The 26,692-nt window shown below is 44.7% G+C and overlaps 1 protein-coding gene across 2 annotated transcripts in view; it reads left to right on the forward strand.

Annotated features, from left to right (window-relative positions):
- Nucleotides 1-12,848: 12,848 nt before the first annotated feature.
- RUNDC3B (RUN domain containing 3B) overlaps nucleotides 12,849-26,692 on the forward strand; it is a 289,933-nt gene continuing 276,089 nt past the window's right edge. Inside the window, exon 1 of one of the 2 annotated variants that reach the window (XM_066585392.1) lies at nucleotides 12,849-13,193. In XM_066585392.1, coding sequence (XP_066441489.1) covers nucleotides 13,111-13,193 — 83 coding nt within the window. In that variant the 5' untranslated portion in view covers nucleotides 12,849-13,110. The remainder of the gene's footprint in view (nucleotides 13,194-26,692) is intronic. The other variant, XM_066585394.1, reaches the window with a different exon arrangement.

Raw genomic sequence — 26,692 nt, forward strand, 5'->3', positions numbered from 1 at the left:
CTCGGCGTGAAAACCGGGCAGATATACGTTCGTGAGAATGCATCCTAAATGTGCTCAACTTTCAGTCTTCTGCAGAAAGATGGTTTTCAGTTCTTCCAGCTGAGATCTGATAACAGCTGATAACATTGTTACAGCTGTTCTCAGTTCTCACTTTGGCCCGCCCAACAGCTGATAAGGAGGACTGCTGTCCATGGTGCTGAATTCTGCATAGGGAGCCCATGGCTGAACAATACAGCTATTTACAGAGCTCAGACCTCCTGCTGAGTTCTGTAACAGCTTCCAGAAGCTCATTTGCATGCAAATGAAGCTGATAAGTACTAACAACAATTAGTGTCTATTAGTACTTTTATGCAAAACGATCGCTGATCTTTCAATCGTTTGAAAGATATCTGTGTATGTAAATGGGCCTTACGTTGTTCCTATGTTAATCAGACTGACTGGATGGCAGTGTGTTAGGTAGACTTATTGTGTTCATGAGCTTGATTTTCTTAGATATTCACTACAATGTGTGCATAGATTATGCTGCCACACTGTATCAATATATGTACAGTATACGTAAATAAGATTGCTGTACTATACATATAAGTATGCAGTACATATAAATGATGTGCCAAACTACAAATATATATACAGTGTGCAAATAATACGCCCATACTGTACAAATATCTATACAGTACACATAAACACTGCCATACTGTACAGATACGTATACAATACTCATAAATAACAGTCATACTCTATGAGGCCAGCTTCACATGAGCGTAATTCGCTGCATGCTACCTGAATCAGACAGTCGTGCAACATGCAGCAAGTATGCAAAAACATTGCATACTTGCTGCATGCTGTCTATCGCCATGCACTATCTTTGCGTGTATGCATCAAGATAGAACATTCTGCAACCTTTATTGTCCATATATTTTACCCTATATGTGTGAGCGGCAACATGGGAGATTGTTAAAGCATATTACACTCGCAAAACCCACGTGTCTGATGCGCTGTAACAATACGTTCATGAGAAGACGCTCTTCATAACTATACAGTACACATCAATAACACTGCCGTACTGTACAAATTACTATACAATACACAGAATAGCACCATACTGTACAAACAAGAATACAGAACACCTGAATAACACTGCCATACTGTACAAATACCTATAGAGCATATCAGTAACACACCATACTGTACAAATAAGTATACAGTACACATAAACACTGTCCTATTTTACAAGTAATGGTACAATGCACAGAAATAACACTGCCAAATGTCTATGCTGTATACACAAGTAACATTACCATACTGTAAAAGTATACAGTACATAAATACTGTCATACTGTACAGATAACTATACAATACACATAAAAATCACTGCTATACTGTGCAAATAAGTATGCAATACACATAGAAAACACTGTCAACACTGTACAAATATCTATAGGTACACACAAATAACATGGCTATACTGTAGAAATAGGTATGCAGTACATAGATAACAGTCATACTGTACAAATACTATGCAATACATATAATACTGCCATATTGCACAAATAACTATACAGTGCACATAAATAACACTGCTATACTCTACAAATAACTATACAGTACACATAAATAACACTGCTATACTCTACAAATACTATATAGTACACATAAATAACACTGACATACTCTACAAATAACTATATAGTACACATAAATAACATTGACATACTCTACAAATAACTATACAGTACACATAAGTAACACTGCCATACTTGGCAAATAACTATACAGTACACATACATAACACTGCCATATTCTACAAATAACTATACAGTACACATAAATAACACTGCTATACTCTACACATAAATAACACTGCTATACTCTACAAATAACTATACAGTACACATAAATAACACTGCTATACTCTACAAATAACTATACAGTACACATAACACTGCCATACTCTACAAATAACTATACAGTACACATAAATAACACTGCCATACTCTACAAATAACTATACAGTACACATAAATAACACTGCTATACTCTACACATAAATAACACTGCCATACTCTACAAATAACTATACAGTACACATAAATAACACTGCTATACTCTACAAATAACTATACAGTACACATAAATAACACTGCTATACTCTACAAATAACTATACAGTACACATAAATAACACTGCTATACTCTACACATAAATAACACTGCCATACTCCACAAATAACTATACAGTACACATAAATAACACTGCCATACTCTACAAATAACTATACAGTACACATAAATAACACTGCCATACTCTACAAATAACTATACAGTACACATAAATAACACTGCTATACTCTACAAATAACTATACAGTGCACATAAATAACACTGCCATACTCTACAAATAACTATACAGTACACATAAATAACACTGCCATACTCTACAAATAACTATACAGTACACATAAATAACACTGCTATACTCTACAAATAACTATACAGTACACATAAATAACACTGCTATACTCTACACATAAATAACACTGCCATACTCCACAAATAACTATACAGTACACATAAATAACACTGCCATACTCTACAAATAACTATACAGTACACATAAATAACACTGCCATACTCTACAAATAACTATACAGTACACATAAATAACACTGCTATACTCTACAAATAACTGCAGTACTCATAAATAACACTGCCATACTCTACAAATAACTATACAGTACACATAAATAACACTGCTACACTCTACAAATAACTGCAGTACTCATAAATAACACTGCCATACTCTACAAATAACTGTAGAGCAGTTAGCTCCTGTAGCTGCTGCTTCTGGCAGTTCTGAGTCCATTATAACAGACTTCTCACATATGACAGTGGCTCCCCAGCAGCAACAGTATAACACATCAGGTCTAGTTTTAGACAGACATCTGCCCTCAGTCAGCGTCTTATTCCTTGGGGATCACCAGCAACAGATGGGCTGAATCTGTCATGTCAGGCGGCTGAACTCCCCAATGTGTGACCAGTGTTACTAACGGGTTTATTAGCCATAAAGTGCTGTAGCGCATCTGAGTGATGACAAACTCACCAACCTCTCATGCCTTCCCTCTAATTAGCAGTCGTTATCCTTTATGCCTCTGCTTTCATAATTATATTCCGTACTTATTACTTTGTCGTGAGCTGCATTAACGAGACATTATGGGCAAGTATTGAACAATTAAACCACATCCGACGTTGATGCCTCATACTCGGTGAGTCATAGCACAGCTCATTGTAAATGGGCCATCGTCTTTTATCGCACCAGTAGTCTCAATTAAAAAATATCTCCTACTATTTTGTTTCTACATCTTCCATGGAGATCTATGTGTCTTGTGGCAAATGTCAGATAGGCTGGTGTTGGAAGCAGTCCAGTCGGTCTGTTGCCCACCCCAGGAGCATATTCCTTTCCCTCTGACCTCAGTTTGCACAGGGAATGGTCATCAAAAGAGAATTGTGGGAGTTGTACCTATGGGACCCCCAGACCCACCGAGATGGCCACTAGCCGCCACATCCAGGAGGGGAATGGATATGGAGGTGGCTGTGAATGTATGTGCATGGGAGTCACAGAAAAGTCAGAAGACCCCCGTCCTCTCAGAAGATGGACCCATATCTATCAGGCCGTTATAGCATATCCTAAGGCTGTGCTAAGGGTCTAAAGTGAGACTACCTCTTTAACCGCTTCGGGGCCAGTGGTTTCTTTTTTTTTTTTCATTTTCTTGTCCCGCCTTCCAAGAGCCCTAACCCTTTTCATTTTTCTATTGACATAACTGTGTGAGGGTTTGTATTTTGTGGGGTGAGTTGTGCTTTTTATAGTACCATTTAATGTACCGTATAATGTATGGAAAAACTTTTACTAATTTTTAAGTGGGAAGGGGGAATGGAAAAAAATGCAACTGGGCCAGTTTTGGGGGGCTTAGATTTGACAGCGTTTACAGTGCAGTAAAAATTACATATGAACTTTGTTTTATGGGTCAGTACTAGAGATGAGCGAGCGTACCCGTTAAAGGAAATTACTTGAGCAAGTATGGGCATTTTCACGTACATGCCTGCTTCCCCGAAAAGATTCGGGGTCTGGCAGAGGGCGGCAGAGGGTAACGGGGGGGGGGCCTATTCCCCCCCCCCCCCCCGATTCCCCTTGCTCAGTCCCACAACTCACCGCTCACCCCCGCCAGCCCCCGAGCAGGCATGTACTAGAAAATGGCGATACTCACTCGAGTAATTTGACTTAACGAGTACGCTCGCTCATCTCTAGTCAGTACGATTACGGGCACACTAAATGTATATAGTTTTTTTTAAAGTAAATATAATTTTTCTTCCATCGCCATATTCTGAGACCTGTATTTTTTAGTTTTCCGTAGATCGCGCTGTGTGAGAGATATAGTTTTTATTAGTGCCATTTTGGGAAACCTACATCATTCTATTCACTTTTTCTAATTTGTTGGGAGCTGGGATAAAAAAGCAATTCTGCCATTCCGTACTTTTTTTTTACAGCCTTCACCATGCAGGATAAATATTGTGGTATTTTAATAGTTCGCACTTCTGTGTACATAAATTATCAAATATGTGGAGGTTTTAACAGTTTACATTTTTTTATGGGAAAATATTTTTTAATTTTTTTTGTACTGTTAAAAAAAACTTTACTAAATCTTTTTTTACACTTTCATTTAGCCATCACAGGGGACTTGAACAATCATTTGGTCACTTGTGCTATATACTGCAATACTTCAGTATTATAGTATATACCATTTTTTAATGTTGTCCTTCCACAGGCAAGGCTTGATATGCATCTTTGAATGGCAGACCTTGAGAGTCTTCAGTAGCCTCTGGACTTCCATGCTAGCCTCTCAACATCTTCTGATCACATTGTGGGGAAAGACGATGGTATGCAGAATGGGGGTTCCTATCCCACTGACTGTTTTGATGCATGGTTAGCTTGGACTACATCATCTAGAAACTTAACATGATCAGAGCTAACTCAAGTCATGGCAGTTACCTGTGGCTGTCAGAAGCCGCTGATAGCTGGCGGGTATAGAGTGGACTCCATACACCCTTCATGATCGCATGATGTATATTTACATTATGCAGTTGGAGAGGGATTAAAGGAGGTCTCCAGGACTGTAATATTCATGGCTATCCTTAGGCGAGGTCATCAACATCAAATTGGTGAGGGTCGGACACTTGGCACCTGTGCTGATCACCTGCATAGTCGGTTTCATTGTTTACCCTGGCACAGTGCCTTATATTTGGTTGTGGATGTGCCTGGTACTGCAGCTCAGTACTATTCACTTGATCAACAATGACATGAAGCCAGTGTGCTGTGAAAACTCTTCCAACCAAACTTCATGATAAACTGTTCTCCAAATAAAAGATCTAGACAGTCTACGTGGACCCAGCAGAGGTCACAAAACTCCAAGCTATATCTCATTAATCTGCCGACTGACGTATATTTAACAAGGTCAGAAGTGAATTAAATAGAAAACCCATTCACCACAGATGGACGATCATTATTCAGCCAGATGGCCTAGTTTGATGCTTGCTCTGTTTATGGAAACATGATTTTGAGCTTTGTCATCATTGCATTCAATCACGCACATCAGCGTATACAAAGCTGTACTAAAATACATGTCCATTATAGCTATGGAGTCCTTCTATGGTCCTCTATAGATTGTTAGAGAATAAATGGAATTGGTGAGCCAGCCAACAAATATCAGTCCCTGCTCCAGAAAATGGAATCAGCTGCAATATACTCTCATTGAGAAAAAGAAACAAAAAGCACACCCAGATAGAAATGTCAGATTGCTGCAATTATGTCTCAGGCAGGTATGTCAATGATTAGAGCTGTGGTCTGATTAGACACTGGGTCTTACCACCAGAAGGTGTAAAAGTGCTTCCCCCGTTGCCCTATAAAAGGCTCTCATAGACTACTTTTGTGTCTTGCTCATCTTGTTGACAGATCGTTGACCACTAGACATGAGTCTGATGTATTTGAAGGCATTTTGCCCAGGTTAACAGACTTTGAGAGGGGGGCATCACTGGAACAAGAGAAGCAGGATGGTCTTTTCTTGCCCACCATCTAAGCGTTCTGGCCTAGCTGTTAGGAGGTGTTGGGAGCGGTGATTATGTAAGAGGAAGCACACACTGCAAACAGGCTCTGGATGGTCAAGCCAGACCACCAGGGCAGAAAAGAGAGCACGGATGGTTATATAACTCACCCTACTACGATCCTGGAACACTCTTTTTCCTGGGACTGGCTGGGTCATTTAAATTTCTTATAGCAGCACAGCAATTACATGACTCCATCCATCCTGCAAATGTCTGGCAAGTTCTATCAAAGAGGATGCATCGGCCCACCTACAATGGTGCAAGGATCGTCATCATTGGACTGTTGAGCAATGGAAAAACTTTCTATTGATTGATGAATCATGCTACTCCATCTTCACATCAGTTGGATGCACCTGGGTGTGAAGGATCCTGGGGAACACCTTCTACCTGAGTGTGTTGTGCCAACAGTTAAGTAAGAGGTTCTGTTATGATCTGGGGATGTGTTACGTGGCACAGTCTCGGTCCGTTGGTTGCAGTGACAAGAACCATGGACACTGAGGTGTACCTTGTCATTCTAGACAATTATGTGCTACTGACAACGTGGTAATACTCTGGGAATGGTCGGCCATACTTCCAACAAGACAATGCGTCTTGTCACAAATCTAACGCTCTTTTACATTGGTTTGAGGATATGGATAATCCACAATTGGACTGGCCTGTACAGAGTTCTGGCCTGATCCCTACTGAACATCTCTGCGATGAACTAGAACGTTTGGTCAGGAAATATGAACAGCATCCATTTTCTTTGAGAGAACTTGCCAGATGTTTGCAGGATGAATGGAGGGAAATACGAGATGTTAGTAGAAAGTATACCACGGGTGTCAAAAGGGCCAAAGAAGCCCTACTAAGTAGTAATATATAAATAAATACTATTTGTGATCCTTGCTCATAGGTCTAATTACTTCTGATAGTGTATATTTATCCCTGTCCCTATGATAGGGAATACATTTATTTAGTTGGAGAAGCCCTTTGATCTCATACAGTTAGAGAACACTGTGGCATGAGGAGAGTTTTCATCTCTGTTATGATCTCCCTGCCTAGTTCTCACTTCTGCGTCTGCTTAGATATTACATAACAAAGAAGCTTTACTTGACTTAATCTCTTCGATTTTGCTAGAAAACATCACATAGTTCATTTCTGACGAAGCCTGCTGCATCCTGGGCATAAAACAGAGAAGAAGAAGAAGAAGAATGGAAGCAGCGGGACGTGTTCTTGTGTTGTGAGGAGCCAGCGAGCCTTGTACTTCAGCACTGAAGCCGCTGGACAGCTCCACAGCAACGTTCTCTTTCAAAGGCATCCGCCCCTCCGCAGTCGCCGCTCTCACCCCAAGGCCTCGTCTCATCTGCTTATTTATTTTGTGTTTGGAGGATAACAAACCTAAATACCGTCCTATTTGTTTTCATTTTGCTTCATAAATAAGACTTCTATATTACATTCGTCTTACTAGCATATTACAAGACAAATATTACATACATGTCTGTATAGATACGTCTCCTTGGTTAAAGAACCTGACATAAAAAACTTAGATATTTCAACATGTTATTTTTTTGTATCCAATAAACAGTTGGAAATAACAGAAAAATAAACCCCTTTAATATGCTTGGTTTGTTGTGCACTCATTTCTCCTCACTTCCTTCTATATTATCTCAGTGGAATGCGAGTTCATCCATAATCCACAGACTTTTTTCCAATTTATCAGGACAACCTCTATGCTGATAAATCACCATTTCATATGGGATCATCGTATTGACCTCCTCCAGGATGAAACGGAATCTAGATTACATTTATGTTCCATGAAGTATCCATTTTGCTTCCCTCTCATTATCCCCTATCACTACTGGAACATGGAAAATGATATATCTGCGGAAAAGGAAAGGGGTATTTTAGTTGACTGGAAGGCAGATGCCTGCAGGAGAAATCTCACTGCTCTGGCAGGAGACTGGGCAAGTCTAAGGGCCATTTAAACGGGATGCCTGACAGGTCGTCCCAGCAATGATCATTTTGGTGCTTTTACACAGGAACGATCATCACTCAGTGAATGGAGGTGGAGCAGACTGGGGATCATTCCGACCCGCCCGCCTCTATTCATGAGTGACTGACTGCCTGTTTACACGGGCCAAGCCGTCGTTTTGTTTTCTGCATGCAGAAACTGAACAAGAAGCGAATGAATTCTCATTTGACGCTCAATTGGGACATGTGCTTACACTGAATGGTAATTGTTCAAATTCCTGCTGGAATGCGGGAACCTGAACGATTTTTCCGCCCATGTCAAAGGGCCCTGAGCCCTACTGCTTTAAAGGTAGCTTCAGATGAGCGTATACGCAATTTTGCTCACCTCAGCACAATGTATTTGTGCAGTGAACTAGGTTGATTTGCATGCATGTTCGCCCAAACTACCGCACGTTTTTGCACACACAACACCCCCGCCCTGATTTAAAAGGCTATTTAGCCCAGTGAGATCCAGATATGTTTTTCCCCGATGCAGAGCATCGTGCATTCCCTTGTGTATTGCACACACATTTGGGCAACTCCCATAGACTTCTATCCGGACCTTTGCTGCACAAATATGCTATGCTATGATAGAGCAGGACCTATTTTTTTTCTCGTACTAGAAATGCGCATGCAAAAAAGGAAATGAGAACAAATCCTTTGAAATCCATGGTTTCTATTCTCTGTTTTGCACACACACTTTTTACGAGCACAAAAACTCGCACAAATACAACCACATGAGGCCGCCCTCAGATAAAAGGGCTTTTATACATTAAAGCCACTAGCCAATACATATGCAAGAAAGCATGCGTCAGGATCAGCGGATGTAGATTCACTGTGCCACATGTTGGTTTGGCTTTGGGCCATATCCAGAGATGACACCTGAGTTACCCCGGTCTTCATCCTTTAACTTCACGAATCAGGATTTGGGCTTCCCTGTGCGGTCCACGGGTCATTACTTTGGAAGTGGCCCCAGTACCAGGGCAGCTGATGCTTCTATAGACTCAGGCATGGTACCTTAGCGTGTGAGTAGGAGTGCAGGTGGGCATTCTAGGTCAGGGCTGGCAGCACAACCTCAGCACAAGAGGCAACTCAATGGTTGGGTCATGTAGAACAGGTTCAGCATTGTACAGCATGCCAGAGGTCGGGGTAGGCAGCAGTCATAAGCAGAGTCAGCATAATGATCCAGTGTGAGGAGTGGAGATGGGAATGTAGTCAGGGAACACCAACGTCAGGAATAAAAAAAACAAGACAAACTAGAAGTAATGCCTGAAGCAGAAGACCACAATTCTCAGGCACCCTCCACAGAGGAAGGATGCCTAAAATAGCCAGTGATCAGAAATGATTGGCGGAAGAACTCTTGTGCAAATGCTGGAGCTGGGTGTCTTCTCTGGACGAGTGCAGAACACGTAGGCGACCGCCGGGAGAAGTAACGCAGCAACGCAACCTGTAACAAAATGTCAGATCATTGGAGGGTCAAACTGCTGGAATCCTCAGGGATCTGCACACCCCAAATGTCCGATGTGAATGCTGACCACCGCTCTGTTCACTTCTATGGGATGGAAGAAGGTTACATCCGGGTGCACAGATCTCGCAGGGAATCCCAGTGGTCGGAGCTGCAGAGATCAGACACATTTATTCACTATTCTATGAATAAGCGACAGTGTATTTAGTGGGAATATCTCTTCCAGCTTGTTCTTTCTGACATTCCAGCCAGAGAGTTAGTTAGAAATAAGCTTTGATAAGAGGTCAATTATAGGAGGCTTTCCAGTTTAGAAAATACATTTTCCTATACTATATATAGTAATGAGGGTCCTCTATTCAGGATTAGTGTTGCTCGTTGTGATTAGCTGGGCGATATAATCATCCCGGTCTGATTTTTAGTAAAATCACCAAAGTTCCAGGAAATGGCTGATCAGCAGGGATGTCAGGTGTCGGCCCCTTGATCAGATATTGTTGACCTATCCTGATATTGATGACCCCTTTAAATCATATTCATTCAGTAACATCTGAGGACCTTTTTTAGGACCCAGACTGACAGTATAAAACATCAGTCTCGGCAATCAATATGTCAGTGCTGGCGGTAGGGTGTCAGAGGGAAGCCCCTTCCTTTGTCAGCACTGAACGTGGTTGCAAAAACATTTTAATGGCTAGGATCAGCGTTTGTTATGATCCCGGCCTTAATAAACAGATGGGCACGCTTTAGTCCCGTTATGCAGCCATGATAAAAGGAATACTGGGACGAAAGGAATAGCGCAAAGTTTGAATAGCCCCCCAAAAAACAATCCTGGTTCATGTGCTAATATGCTCCGTTGTCTTCTATATGTTCTCATTGGGGTCGGCGCTGCTGCCGCCGGCTCCATTGAGCGCATATAGAGAAGAGAACAGGAATCGCAGATCGCAGATAGGTGCGATCTGCGATTTTTTGTTCTATAATTTATCGGACGAGCACAAAAAAAGCGCTCATGTGTCCGATACCATTGCAAAGCAATGGTTTTATAAAATCGCCGGACGCATGCGCATGCGCAAATCGCGGCTAAAAACGCCCGTCTGACTAAGGCCTAAATTATGTATTTCCACAATAGCTATCACACCGTTCGTATTCTATGCTCCTAAAGACCTGCAGCCGTAACCCCAACACAGCCCCATATATATATATAACCCCTATAAGGTTATCCTCAGGTTTACGGACAATATTCTGTCCCCGGACAAAGGGGGAAAGGGTATATTGCCTGTTGTTGTACCTCTGCGCTGATGTCCCTCCCATTCACTGCTCCAGGATCCAGTTTTCAGCGGTCCAAGATGGCCACTGCAATTTTCTAGCTGTTTGATCCACACTGTGCGCTGCTCTCTGATTGGCCTCAGACAAAACTTTGTCTAGAAACCAAATCAAACCCATCTTCAGGATAGGTCATCAAAAGTTGATTGGCTGGGGTCCGCCATTTGCAACCCTAGCGGTCAGCTGATCAAACGCCTGCTGTCAGTGCCAGAATACATAGGCATCGGAGTGGAAGCCTCTCCTCCTGTTCCTATGTAGTGGCCAGTGCTTGTAACTGCTGGTGCAGCTCTCATTGAAGTCAATGAGGATGGGTCATTAATAGTATTTTGCCTGAAAAACCCTTTAACCCAGGGGTTACGGAATCCGCTAGTTTACTGCCTAACCCCTGCATAAGACACCCCTGCTAGACTGGTCCGTAATCCCGATTACCACTAGCTGCCACATCCAGGCTGCACAAGGATCCTTTCTAGAGATAGATCCAAGTCTTACCTCTGGGACCTGCACCTATCAGACTGCTTTGGTGTATCTGTGGATATATTATGAGGGATGGAATAGATCGCATGACACAACACAATCCACAATAAACTCCATACCACAATCCGCAGGCTACCTGTAGATTTTGATGCAGAATTGAAAATGGCTCTATAAGTGCCTGCTATTCTGCATCAAAATCCGCATTTAGACCTGCAGACTGTGGCGTAGAATTCAGCAGCTGCAGATTTGGCTGCATCCTGCGGCATTATTCCGTCCCGAGTGAAAGGTCCCTAAATGTATCTGATGGGAATACCCTTTTAAAGGGGTATTCAAAGCTTTGCTGACTTTCTCTGTTGATGACTGACAGTTTATCAATAGATGATCAGCTGCACGGGACCGGCTGCACGGGACCCTGATGATTAGCTGATTCCTGGTGCTACTGTCGCTATGACACTGACCATAGTGCAGCGGTTGGAGTTGGTATTGCAGCGCATCTCTCACTGGCTTCAATGGGCGCTGTGCCACATTACCAACTCTGCACCTTTGCACTATGGTCAGCGATGTTTGCTTCCTCAATTCATCATAGTGACAGCAGCACCGCAAATCAGCGAATTGGCGGCAGGTTCTTGCCGATCATCTATTGATGGCCTATCAATAGAGAAAGTTAGCAAAGTTCCGGAATACCCCTCTTAGTTAGGTTACTGATTGTGGGGGTGCAACTTCTAGAATGAAGGAGTCAAGACAACCCCATTTGTGCATTACCGTCCTGGCACAGTACCCAGGCTAGGGAATGTAAACAGGGTGCCAGGCTAATGGTAGTGGTCCGAGAGGTCCGGACCGCTAACACAGTGAAAGCACAGCAATATGCCATAACGTACTATAGTGGCAAACCCCTTTCTTTATTTCTGGAGATCCCCCTTGAGGGACCTGTCACAGAGGATGACATTAGTCGGAGCGGACATTTATGTTATCCCTATGGGGCAAGAAATCTGCGCCTTTTAGAAACCGCGTGTTTACTTCAAATAAATTCGGTTTTACTGCGGCGAATTAACGTCGTTTTACGGAATTGCTGTTGTGGATTTCTAACATACAGGAGATGTAATGCTGCAATTAAAGTCTGCGCAAAAGAACGCAAGGCATTCTGCAGAACGTATTCCACAGTTAGAAGTGCAACAAGATCCGCACTGCTTGACACAATCCGCTGCTTTCTGTATAGTATTCCGTCCCGTGTGAATAGTCCCCAAGAGGGTCTGGCGGTTGAGCGGCTTCCCTCCTGGCATAGCGGTGCTGCTTGCTGCCCAATCGGCATTGCCCTTTGCATTGTGGTGGCACACAATTGGCATGTCTCAATCTGACACCGCCGTGAGTCTCCATTGTGTCTTGTCCTGACAGGAGGCGGCTGGCTGCTCTGCACTTCCGCCTCAGTCACATGAGGAGAAGGAGAAGCTGGATCCAGCTGTATGACTAAGGAGCAGCTGCTGCTTCCAGCTCTGTGCAAGGAGGAGAGCAGTCATTACCACCCAGCACCTGCTGCCCTGCAAAGGAGAGTGCCAGGCCCTGTGCCCAGCTGGAGTGCCCTGGTGGTACATAGCCCCCTCCCCAGCCTGTGACCACAGTGACATCAGAGACACAAGAGGAGGAGGAGGAGAAGAGCTCATCACTCAGGACTCTAATATTCCTATAGAGGAGACAAAAGGCTGGCAGTCCAGTGTGGAGATGGCTGCCCTCAGCCTGTGCAGGAAGAAGAATGCCTGCAGGAATGCAGCAGTGGAGAGGAAGAACCTCATCACAGTGTGCAGGTACCACCGGGGTGCTGCAGGGGGGCAGGAGGGCATTGTGGGGGCAGATCTGGTGCCCCAGTGTTTCGCTGGTATCATGCGCACTGTCACACATGTAGCAGAGCTGAATATGAAACTCTTTGTGTCCATCGCTTTGCAGTCCTACTCATAGGTAACACTTTGTACCCAATGACGAACTCAGCTCTGACAAACTTAACTCTGCTGCATCGGAACGGGTGCTGATCAGGTTAGAGGATCGGTATGTTGGTGCAAGCATAATGCCAAAGTAACATGGCACTAAGGAGGGAGCCCCTTGTAATAATGGGGTCGTCATGTGATCAATAGTTGGAGTCGTTGTCATTAACCCCTTAGGGATGCCGCCTGTTTTGAATGTGACGATGTTTTGGGGATTTTCATCTCCACTTTTTTAAAGCCATAACTTTTTTAGTCTTCCGTCCAGCCGGCCGGATCAGGGCTTGTTTTTAGCACGGTGAGCCGCAGTTTACTTCTGTTACATTTTTCGGGGTGGCAGAGGGGTAACACCCTAATTCTCATATAGATTTACTGCGTTAATCATGCAGAATAAATGATATGATAAATATTTTCTGTATTTTGGTACGATTGAGAAAATACCCAAATTATGAACTTTTTAGTTCTTTCCACTTTTGCACAATAAAAACTATTTTTTGAATTTCCCTTTTTTTTTGCATCGCTGCCTTTTAAGTCCCATAACCTTTTATCTTTTCCATGAAGGAGGGGGCTATTTGGGGCTTGTTTATCCCTTTTAGGGCTCACAGCCACTTGCTTTTTTTTTACGCTGCGATATCGCTGTGTTTTTTTAACGCCATTGTCAATGGGACTTTCTAATGTTTAAAGCGCATCGCAGTTTCTGCTTTTGTGATTTTAGTGCGATGCGTTTTTAACATTGGAAAGTCCCATTGACAATGGCGTTAAAAACCCGCAGTGAATAGGAGCCCTTATTGTGTTTTTTGGGAGGCAAAATGAACAAATAAGCATTTTGGCTCCATTTTTTAATGTTTTTAAATGGTTTTTGCTACGGACGCTAAATAACGTGTTCAATTTACGGTACAGGTTGTTATGAATATGATAAGCCGCCTACACATGGGCAGATTTGTATTGCGGAACCTGATGTGGGCGTCCGCCTCTGGATTCCGCAGCACATTGAAGTCAATGGAAGCTGTCCGAACCGTGGCCCTTCTGCGGACAGAAGTTTAGAAAAATCTGTACAGCACATGTCCGGCAGCTCGCCGTGCGGATCATCCGCATTACAGAGAGGATTTCAGAAAGGCAGTGACGCGAGGATGACGGCTGGGCACAGGGTCGGATCCCGCTACAGGATTCTGCATGTGGAAGCCGACCCGTCCGTGTGCAGCCGGCCTAATACCAAGCATGTGGGGTTGTATTTACATTTTATTGTAAACAAAGATGAAAAAGTGCGTAAAACAGTTTTTTTTGTGTTTTTTTTCACTATTTTTATTTTGTATGTCTCTGCAGGAGGCTTGAAACTGTGAAGCTATGATCATTGTGAGGATATAGCAGTACTTCTGCATTGCAATATCTTATCGCTATTATTAGTGATCATAGGGCATGGAAGACTCAGACACCATTGTCAACATTGATTGAGGGGATCAGTGTTCTCACTGATCCCCGCTGTGCAGCAGAAGGCCGGCTGTCAGCCACAGCCAGTTCCTGCTGCAGATGGTATGGGCTCAGCTTCTGGCCCTGTGCCATTCATAGTACATACGTTTTTGTCTATTTGCGGCACACTTGCACAGCCAGGATGTAAACTTATGTCCTGCAGCAGGAAGCGATTAACGATGCTCCTTGTCTGATATATAAGGGTGCAATGATTTTTGGGGATTTTTTTTTTCACTTTTCAAAAGCCATAACTTTTTTTCCCCCTTGAAGCGGCTGCCTGAGGCCTTGTTCGTCACATGGCAAACTGTAGTTTTTATTGGTACTATTTTGGGGTACATGGATAACTATTAAAGGGGTTGTACCAAGATTACAAGTTATCCCCTTATTACAGAATATCCACAGGATAGGGGATAACTGGCTGATCAGTGGGGTCTCATCATGGAGACCCACGCTGATCTCAAGAACGGGGGTCCCCTGTGCTCCTTACTGCACGGTTACTGCACCTCCCATAGTGAGGAGGAGACTGAATGGAGTGCTGGTCGCACAAGCTCTTCATCTTCAATAGGACTGCTAAGATACCCGAGTGCCAAGCGCTCAGGTATTCACATCAGCCCAATAAAATGAGTGCAGCACCGACCATGCATACTCGGCCAGCGCTTCCACCCTGCTGACATTAGTGCAGGGGAAGAGCTGACCCCCAGAGTGACAGGCAGAATGGAGACACAGGCCCCCCTTCTTGAAACTGCAAGTTATCCTTAATCCTGTGGATATCCTGTGGATAGGGGATACATTGTAATCTTGGTATGACCCTTTAATTTCTTTGTAAGTTCCGTGTAAAGGACATGATAACTGTTTTTCCGCAGGTCAGTACAATTATAACCAAAATTCTATATTTTTTTAAGGTTTTTACACTTTTCCACTTCTGCTGCATTCAAAGACCATAACCTCTTTATTTTCGGACCCGGAGCTCTGTGGGACTTGTGTTTTGGATGACGTGGCTTTTATTAGTAGCATTTTGGGGTACATTTCTATTGTGGTGCAAAATGAACAAAAATCAGTTCTGTTTTTTCTCTTTTACTAGTCTTTGCGAAAGATAAAAAGTCTGCTCAGTTTATTGTACGGCTCGTTACGGGCGCATGGAAGGGTTTTATTTACATTTTTTCTGTGTTTGTAGGGGACTTGAACCTGCGATCACTCAGCTATTAGTATTAGCAGATAGCATATTATCACTTATCATAGGAATCACAGGTTATGGCAGACCTGGATGCCATTGATGATGACATGGCGGAGGGCTGATGATCTCACAGGGGAAGCATGTAGAGGCGGCAATCAATATTGATCACGGCGTGTAAGGGTTAAAGAGTGGGGATCGGTATTCTCACCTATTCCCATTGTTGCAGCGGGATGCCGACTGTCAATCACAGCCAGCTCCTGCTGCGGATGGCGCGGGCTCAGCCATCAATATGCCATAAATATACAGCATTTCACCCCCCCCCCCCTCATGATGTGTATATATATATACACATCATAGGGCAAAGCGTTAATTACGTATTAATGTATCAAAGCATTGATTGATTAGAGTCGTGAGCGGCGGGCGTAAAGTAGTCGGCATTGTGATGATTAATCGCATCCTAAGTTGCTAGAGTGGCAGTTGTGTGACTCGCATCAAGTTGACTGCAAATCTCTTCACCTCGTACGTCTTCTTAGGGCCCCTGAACATAAATGTGTTTGCATACATATTTGCGCGCGCAATACGCAGAGAATAGAACCCGCTGACTTCAATGGTTTTTTCTCCCTCACTTTTGTGTGCATTTCGTGAGCGTGGTAAAAAACGCAGCGAAGGTCCTTATAGAAGCCTATGGGAGGTGCACAAATGCGCACTCAATACGCGCCCAAACGCGGAATTCCATGAAAAAAAGAACTCATCTGGACTTCATTAGGCGGGGTGTCTCGCAGGCATATGAGCACAAAGACGTACCGTACAATGTGCCGATGCGCTCAACCTCGTTCACTGCACACATATGTTGCACTGAGGCAGGCGTATTTGCGCATATGCTTGTCTTAAGCCGCCCAAAGGCTAGGGTCACACGGCCCGGAAATCCTGCAGAAATCTCGCGGAATTTCCACAGCGAGACCGCATGGAAATTCCGTGAGATTTCTGCAGCAGAAAGGCAGCTTCAAAACCCGCGCCGTTCGCCTGCATTCCGCTGCGGGAGAGAGAGACGGCAGTGGAAACGGCGATATAATTGGCATGCCACGGAGTTGAATTCCGCGCTGCATGTTAGCTGCAGAGCAGCCTGGCCGCAGTGGAGTGTCCGCAGCGTGCGGGCGAGAGTTTTGCAAATCTCCTCCACTTTGCCACTTAGTCCCGGGTTTAAGATTGCAGTCGGTATTTCTGCCCCGTGTGAAGCAGCCCGAATGTTTTGTGGTGAGGCAGGTGTATGAACTGTCCTGCGGAGAACATGTTTGTGTCCTGGCGTGACGCAGAGACGTATGTCACATGATCTATAGGGGAGCTGGGTTGGTGCGTAAAGAGCAACTTATCATTCGTCACCCTGCTGGTGGGCGACTTTACGCAGAATGACTGTCACTTGCAGTCGCTCTTTAAAGTGATTGTTTGGACCTGCATGAACCTTTATCAGCACCAGGATGTGCCTCATAGTCCAGCAGTGCGACACGCTGATACAGACTGCGCCATATTTGCCCAGAACATCCCACGTTTCTGACTTTCGTATGTGTGCCCCCCTTCCTGCGTGTGCATGCTGTATGAAGGGTAGTAAGGCACTGGAACAGACAGCTATTCCAATGTCCCATAGTGCGGGCGCCTTCAGACGGACGTGTATAAGTGCGTTTTTGCGCACAGGAAACTGCTGCGTGCAAAACACGGAGAATAGAACGCATTGATTATAAGGGGTTCGTTCTCATTTCTTTTTGCATGCACGGTTCTTGCGAGGTCAAAAAATAGGACCTGCACCATTTGTGTAACAAGGAGCCCCATAGAGGTCTATGGGAGGTGTGCGTGGGGCTGCACAAACCCATGCAGGGCGCAGTGATTCCCCGATCCATGTGGACTAGCGGTGCCAAGGACGAGTACGCACAGTACTGGCGCAAGCATGCCTTCAAATACACTCGCTCTCTGCACAAAAAGTTGGGCAGGCATGGCATAATTTGGAATAGACTCGTCTGAAGCCCCTCGCGCTGTGTTCATGCTGCGTTTACACTGTAAATTGCCGCATGCGCCAAACTGACCCAACGGATATTAAGGGCCCTGGTATGACAAATCGTTCGGTTCATCGCATCCATCGAGAATCTGAGTGATCAACGAGAATCCGTTCGTGTCTTGTTTGTCATTCATGAAGAGATCGAGGGATCGGCCAGTGCAAACAGACAGCCGTTCACTTATGAATGAAGGGATCATTCCCACCCGCCCCGCCTCCATTCACTGAGGTAACATAAAAGCTGCGCTGTGATTGGTTGTTATATATTATACTGAGGTAACATGAAAGCTGCGCTGTGATTGGTTGTTATACATTATACTGCTGAGGTAACATGAAAGCTGCGCTGTGATTGGTTATTATATATTATACTGAGGTAACATGAAAGCTGCGCTGTGATTGGTTGTTATATATTATACTGAGGTAACATGAAAGCTGCGCTGTGATTGGTTGTTATACATTATACTGCTGAGGTAACATGAAAGCTGCGCTGTGATTGGTTGTTATATATTATACCGCGGAGGTAACATGAAAGCTGCGCTGTGATTGGTTGTTATATATTATACTGAGGTAACATGAAAGCTGCGCTGTGATTGGTTGTTATATATTATACCGCTGAGGAAACTTGAAAGCTGCGCTGTGATTGGTTGTTATATATTATACCACTGAGGTAACATGAAAGCTGCGCTATGATTGGTTGTTATATATTATACTGAGGTAACATGAAAGCTGCGCTGTGATTGGTTGTTATATATTATACTGAGGTAACATGAAAGCTGCGCTGTGATTGGTTGTTATATATTATACTGAGGTAACATGAAAGCTGTGCTGTGATTGGTTGTTATATATTATACTGAGGTAACATGAAAGCTGCGCTGTGATTGGTTGTTATATATTATACTGCTAAGGTAACATGAAAGCTGCACTGTGATTGGTTGTTATTAGAGATGAGCGAACATGTCCGTTACGGACACATCCGCACCCGGACACCGGCTTTGCCGAACACTGCAGTGTTCGCGCGTAAGTGTCCGGGTGCCGCCGGGGGGCGGGGAGATGCGCGGCGGCGCGGGCGGCAGTAGCGGGGAACAGGGGGGAGCCCTCTCTCTCTCCCTCTCCCCCCCACTCCCCGCCGCACCCCCCCCCCGCGCTGCCACGGCGGCCCCCTGAACTTTTTTGCCCGAACACTGAAGTGTTCGCAAAGTTCGGTGTTCGGGCGAAAAAGGGGCGGAGCCGAACGTGTTCGCTCATCTCTAGTTGTTATATATTATACTGCTAGGGTAACATGAAAGCTGCACTGTGATTGGTTGTTATTAGGGATGAGCGAACGTGTCCGTTACGGACACATCCGCACCCGGACACCGGCTTTGCCGAACACTGCAGTGTTCGCGCGTAAGTGTCCGGGTGCCGCCGGGGGGCGAGGAGATGCGCGGCGGCGCGGGCGGCAGTAGCGGGGAACAGGGGGGAGCCCTCTCTCTCTCCCTCTCCCCCCCACTCCCCGCCGCACCCCCCCGCGCTGCCACGGCGGCCCCCGAACTTTTTCGCCCGAACACTGAAGTGTTCGCAAAGATCGGTGTTCGGGCGAAAAAGGGGCGGAGCCGAACGTGTTCGCTCATCTCTAGTTGTTATATATTATACTGAGGTAACATGAAAGCTGTGCTGGGATTGGTTGTTATATATTATACTGAGGTAACATGAAAGCTGCGCTGTGATTGGTTCTTATATATTATACTGCTGAGGTAACATGAAAGCTGCGCTGTGATTGGTTGTTATATATTATACCGCTGAGGTAACATGAAAGCTGTGCTGTGATTGGTTGTTATATATTATACTGAGGTAACATGAAAGCAGCGCTGTGATTGGTTGTTATATATTATACTGAGGTAACATGAAAGCTGTGCTGTGATTGGTTGTTATATATTATACTGCTGAGGTAACATGAAAGCTGCGCTGTGATTGGTTGTTATATATTATACCGAGGTAACATGAAAGCTGCGCTGTGATTGGTTGTTATATATTATACTGAGGTAACATGAAAGCTGTGCTGTGATTGGTTGTTATATATTATACTGAGGTAACATGAAAGCTGTGCTGTGATTGGTTGTTATATATTATACCGCTGAGGTAACATGAAAGCTGCGCTGTGATTGGTTGTTATATATTATACTGAGGTAACATGAAAGCTGCGCTGTGATTGGTTGTTATATATTATACCGCTGAGGTAACATGAGAGCTGTGCTGTGATTGGTTGTTATATATTATACTGAGGTAACATGAAAGCTGTGCTGTGATTGGTTGTTATATATTATACTGAAGTAACATGAAAGCTGCGCTGTGATTGGTTGTTATATATTATACTGAGGTAACATGAAAGCTGCCCTGTGATTGGTTGTTATATATTATACTGAGGTAACATGAAAGCTGCGCTGTGATTGGTTGTTATATATTGTACTGAGGTAACATGAAAGCTGCGCTGTGATTGGTTGTTCTTTCCTTTACTGCAGAAGTACCGCAGTGTCGTCGGCCACGGGCAAGGTAGGAAATGAGGCCTAAGGCTGCCTGCACACGGGCGCATTGGCATTGCGGAACTCAGAGTGGGCGTCTGCCTCAGAGTTCCGCAGCAAATACCGCCCATAGCATGCTGTGGCAAAACGCGATTTCCTCTGCACAAGCAGACTCCGGTTGCAGTCGGCCTAAGGGTGCATTCACACGAGTATGTTTGTATGCGTACATAGGTGTGCACAAAAATATACATGTGAATATATATACTCACCTCTCTGGCGCTGCCATGTAAATATTCCCCGCCGGGAGTAAGGAATTCCCTGCCACAGCTGTCACAGAGGATTTCTTCATCTCTGCAGGAAGTCCCCTTGTCACCGAACACTTTGACAGCACTATCACTGTGTTCAGTGACAAGGGGACTCCCTGCGAGGCTGAAGAATCCCCCTGCCACAGCTGTGGCAGAGGATAGAGATGTTCTCCCATCACTGCTCGAGTCCCATTGAAAACAATGGGCTGCCGGCAAGCCCTGCAGTGATTTTCGGGCTTGAAATATAAACCCTTCCCTTAAAATCATCCCTACAATGTGTTAACCCTTTCCAATACAATTTATATCCTTGTTTTCCTAGTGGGCTTACTCTTCTTCTGGAGTTATACAACGGCGCTATCTGCTGGCTACAGCCAGTACTGCATGAGGTGACATGTTCGATAGGCTCTGACAGCAGAGAGGCTGGAAATATACAGTAAGAGAACCCCGACGGACGTCTTCCAACATCGGAGCTGTACAGCTTTAAATCATAATGTCTTCAGACAGCAGACAGTGGATTGGAAAGGGTTAAAAATAAATAAATATATACACTCACCTCTCTGCTGCTGTCGGGGCTCAGGCGCATCCAGCCTGTCTCCCTGCACTGCTTTGAATCTGTTTCAGCAGGCGGGAATTTTAAATCCCCGCCTGCTGAAAGGGCTAGATCTGATTGGCTGAGCGCTCAGCCAATCACAGGCAGCACTTGCCCATTCATTGAATTCAATAAATGGCCAAGCGCTGCCTGTGAACGGCTGAGTGCTGTGACCAATCACAGGCAGCACTCACCTGTCATTCAATGAGCGCTCATCCAATCAGATGCAGCCCTTTCAGCAGGGTGGATTTTAAATCCCCAACTGCTGAAACATATTCAGAGCAGTAAAGGGAGAAGCCGGGCTGGACGCGCCTGGGCCCCAGCAGCTGAGGAGGGGTGAGTATATATATTTATTTTTAACAAATTCTAGGGATGATTTTCAGGAAAGGGCTTATATTTAAAGCATGCAGAATACCAATGCAATTTTCCACATCAGATTTCAACAGGCAGATTTTACCCGTTAACAAGAATTCCCCCGCGCTCAGGTCTGTGGCACAAATTGTGGCAGAAAGACTCACATTTTGCAGCGGTTTTTAGAGGTGGACTTTCCGCCATGTGACCATATCATAGCTTTCCACTGCATTACACTGCCCTCCGACCGGCACCGCTCATGTGATCGGCGCTGGACAATCAGAGAACAGCGCACAGTGTGCGTTAGATAGTTAGGAAAGTACAGTGGCCCTTTTGGACAACTGAAAAAGGGGTCAGGAATCAGAGGCTCGGAGGGACGAGGGCAGAGAAGAACACCGACATGTAACAGTCTCCCTCGCGGTCCAAGACCTGCAGAAACTGGAAAACCCTTTTTACATCTCTCATATAACTGAGTGCTAAAGGGGATCTCTGGGACGGGAGTATCAATGGCTTCTTCTCAGGGTAGGTCATCAGCGTTTAATTTCTGGGGGTATGACCTCTGGGACCCCCACCAGTCAGCACAGTGAAGAGGCTGTGACATGCCAGCAAGTGCTGTCTGCCCTTTACATGGCTCACATACAGTAGTGGCAGTATCTGGTGCTGCAGCTGGGTCCATTGTAGTAAGTATGTCCGACCTCTGCAATCCTCTTTTCATTTACTTTGGCAGAACTCCTCCTCTGTACAAATGGCTGTGCCAGGTATTGCAGCCTGTTCCACATGTGTAATTGTAAAAAGGCTTATTTTGGACATGTGTTGGTGTATTTCACAGCACTTTTTCTGCCTGCAGGGCTTGTTCTTTTGTGCGCGTCACACAAACAAGCACCGCTTGAAATGCTTAATTAGACTGAGTTCCAGATGTCTTATCTTTCCAGCTGAATTGCGCAATGTCTCACACATCTCCTTGTGTATTGCGTGCACATTTGCACGTGTCCCATTGACTTTTTTGGTGTGCAGATACACCCATGTGAAGCCAGTGGAAAGGGTTAAGTCCTGCATCAGTAGATGGTTATATAAGGTTAATGTTCTAATTTGTTCTGGAACATTCCATAAGACTTTCTACCGAGCGGCGGTGACCTTAAAAGAGAACGTTGCATAGAAAGTTTCCATACTCCATTGTTTTGCCATCACTGTCTTGTGAGGTAATTTTAGCTGACTGATGAACAATGGCGCAGATTCCCAGGTGGCAGTGTACCATTATATTCAGGGAGACGGGCTGCGCGCTAACACAAGTGGATGGCAGGCACTTTGGTAGTGCCAGTCACTATCTACACGCTGCAACAAGTAACATGTAAGGTGAAGTCGCTGCGCACAGAAGCTGTTACCCCGCCAGCGATGGTCGTGCTGCAGAAATGTCAGTGTGAGGGCTTAGACGGACAAACGTCTTATGTCGCAAAACGGGACAAAACCAAACCACTGATTTCAATGGCCTCGTCTTCACATCAGGATTCTCATCCGTTAATTGTACGGGCAAGAAGAGATCGGACGCATATAGTATTAACTAGGTGCGGGCGAGATAGGGCAGAACCCGTCCTCCCGCTGCTTACTTCAAATTCCCAATGGTGCACGCATGTCCTATCTTGGCAGACACGCACCTGTAAAGTACGGACATGTGAACACATCATAGGGAATGCAATGTTGTAAGTACAAGCGCGTTTTTGTGCGTATGCACACACAATAAAACGCTTGTGACCCTTAGGCCTCCTTCCCACGAACGGATTTCCGCCGCGTAATCCGCTGCGTTTCCCCGCGGGTGTACGTGCGGACGACTTCCATTGCAGTCAATGGAAGCCGTCCGTTCACGCTATCTCCCGCTGTAACACAGCGGCGGTGGGCGAGGAAGCGTCATGCGGGAGCGAAAACGCCGGATCCGCTGGTAAGTATGGGGTCTCTGGGGGGCGCCGTGATGGGCTTCGCTGCAGAATATTCCGTGGCGGAGCCTGTCACGCTCGTGTGCAGCCGGCCTTAGGGTGCGTTCACATGAGTGAATTTGTCATGCAGTCTGTGCATTGTGAGATAATTCAATTTTCTCGCAATTCGCAGCGAACTTGCAGTAAGAATTGCAATATCAGTCCCAGAAAATCACGGCCGCATAACACAACAAAACGTATTTGTTTCCTCTCGTTTTGATATGACGCACAAGTAGCTTTTTTTTTCAAGCTTGCGTGTAATAGCTTTAAAGGTGAAAAAAAAAAAAAGCATTTTCCCCTTGTTCGTGTGCCCAAAGGACAATACCAATCTGAGAAACGTGGACTGATATTGCACTGCAAATAAGTGAGTTCTAGGATTTTTGTGAGAAAAATCACGCTCACTTAGCTGCACTCGCAATGTTCACATGTGAAAAACAAAATGGCGCGGTTCTCGCATTGAACTCGCATATACATGCAAGCATGCAGTGATTTTTTTTCTGCTCCCATAAGGAAGAATGAACGATTCTTACACAGAATCACCCAAAAATCGGACATGCTGCCATTTTCTCTCGCATCGCTTCTCACATATTAACGCACGCATTATAATCAATGGATTCTTTTCAGTGTGATTTCTCGCAATGCACAGAAACTGTGCAGGAAAATTGCCTTTGTAATTGCACCGTTATTAGTGGGTTTCCTCAGGATGCTGATAAGACAGAGATCTTTTAAGGCTCATTCAAATGGGCGTGAAAATCACATAGGAGTTAGCCGCGCAAAACTCATGGGAATAGACAATTCCCCGCTATCAAGTCCTGAGCCTAATTAACAGTGAAATTGCCCATTCACATGATTGGGAGCTGCATGTTGCTTTAAAAAAGTGCTGCTGCTCCAGGAGGAGAGATGAAGGAAAGCCCCAGGGGAACCCCCTTCTGGAAGAATATCCACAATGCTGGGGATTTACTTATTCTCCCATGCAAGGGAACCCTAGCATCACGTTGCTGGGGAATCCCTATTCTTCCATGCAGGGGAACCCTGGCATCATGCTGCTGGGAATCCCTTATTCTGCTATGCAGGGGAATCTCTCTCTCCCCACTGCAGGGAAATCCCTTTAGCCCCACAGAGATCTAGTGGGTTCCCCAGGGACTCCCTTCATCTTGCTCTCTCTCTCTCCCTGCTGTGGGGATATCCCTCCAGGCCCACAGAGATTTAGGGGGTTCCCTAGGGACTCCCTTCATATTGCGCTCTCTCTGCCTGCTGTGGGGATATCCCTCTAGCCCTGCAAAGATTAAGGGAACCCCAGGGCACTAACAGGAGCATACAGCGGGACATTTAAAACGTGATTCTGGATTTAGCGGTGTGGCAGCACTCCCTCCCTGTTTGTTCAGCTCACATAGGAGTCTATGGAAGCTCCTGTGCATCGTGCACCAGAGATAGGTCCGTTCCTGTCTTTTCCTACAGTTGCAGGATTTCAGCCGCTGATGTCCTATCTCTTTAGGTGTGATTTTTTTTTTTTTTTTTTTTTGCGCGGCTAAAATTTGTTGGTCTGAATGTTTCCATAGGCATCCATTCCGTTTTTGTGCATGTGCGTTCGCTGCGGGTCCATCCTCCAACACCAGTTTATACATAGATGGGATCTGCATGGACAGCTGAATAAAGTGAATGTTCACATGACATTACTCTCGCTATCGCCATATCATCGCTCGGTTTTCAATTTTTCTGCTCCATTTTAAGAGTGGAATAACAGAAAGAACCATCCTGCAGATTCCCCGACGCGTCCCCATTGTGTCTTTATTCTTTTTCTTCAGTTAAACATTTTTTTGTTTTAAAAAAGAAAAAAAGATGGATTCATTAATAATGGATAAAAGAACACTTATGTGAACATCCCCTAATCCTGTATTTCAGGGCTGCATTTACAATTTTGCAGCTGTAGACATTGTGTATGTATTACTTTACTTATCCTGTACTGATCCTGAGTTACATCCTGTGTATTATACTCCAGAGCTGCACTCACTATTCTGCTGGTGGGGTCACTGTGTACATACATCACCTATCCTGTACTGATCCAGAGTTACATCCTGTATTATACTCTGGAGCTGCACTCACTATTCTGCTGGTGGAGTCACTGTGTACATACATTACTTATCCTGTACTGATCCAGAGTTACATCCTGTATTATACTCCGGAGCTGCACTCACTATTCTGCTGGTGGAGTCACTGTGTACATACATTACTTATCCTGTACTGATCCAGAGTTACATCCTGTATTATACTGCAGAGCTGCATTCACTATTCTGCTGGTACAGTCACTGTGTACATACATCACCTATCCTGTACTGATCCAGAGTTACATCCTGTATTATACTCCAGAGCTGCACTCACTATTCTGCTGGTGGAGTCACTGTGTACATACATTAATTATCCTGTACTGATCCTGAGGTACATCCTGTATTATACCGCAGAGCTGCACTCACTATTCTGCTGGTGGAATCACTGTGTACATACATTACTTATCCTGTACTGATCCTGAGGTACATCCTGTATTATACCGCAGAGCTGCACTCACTATTCTGCTGGTGGAGTCACTGTATACATACATTACTTATCCTGTACTGCTGCTGAGTTACATCTTGTATTATACTCCAGAGCTGCACTCGCTATTCTGCTGGTGGAGTCACTGTGTACATACATTACTTATCCTGTACTGATCCTGAGTTACATCCTGTATTATACCCCAGAGCTGCACTCACTATTCTGCTGGTGGAGTCACTGTGTACATACACTACTTATCCTGTACTGCTCCTGAGTTACATCCTGTATTATCCTCCAGAGCTGCACTCACTATTCTGCTGGTGGAGTCACTGTGTACATACACTACTTATCCTGTACTGCTCCTGAGTTACATCCTGTAGATCTTTTATTATAAAAGTATGAAA

Source organism: Eleutherodactylus coqui, chromosome 12 (assembly GCF_035609145.1).
Source record: "Eleutherodactylus coqui strain aEleCoq1 chromosome 12, aEleCoq1.hap1, whole genome shotgun sequence".
Lineage (NCBI taxonomy): Eukaryota > Metazoa > Chordata > Amphibia > Anura > Eleutherodactylidae > Eleutherodactylus > Eleutherodactylus coqui.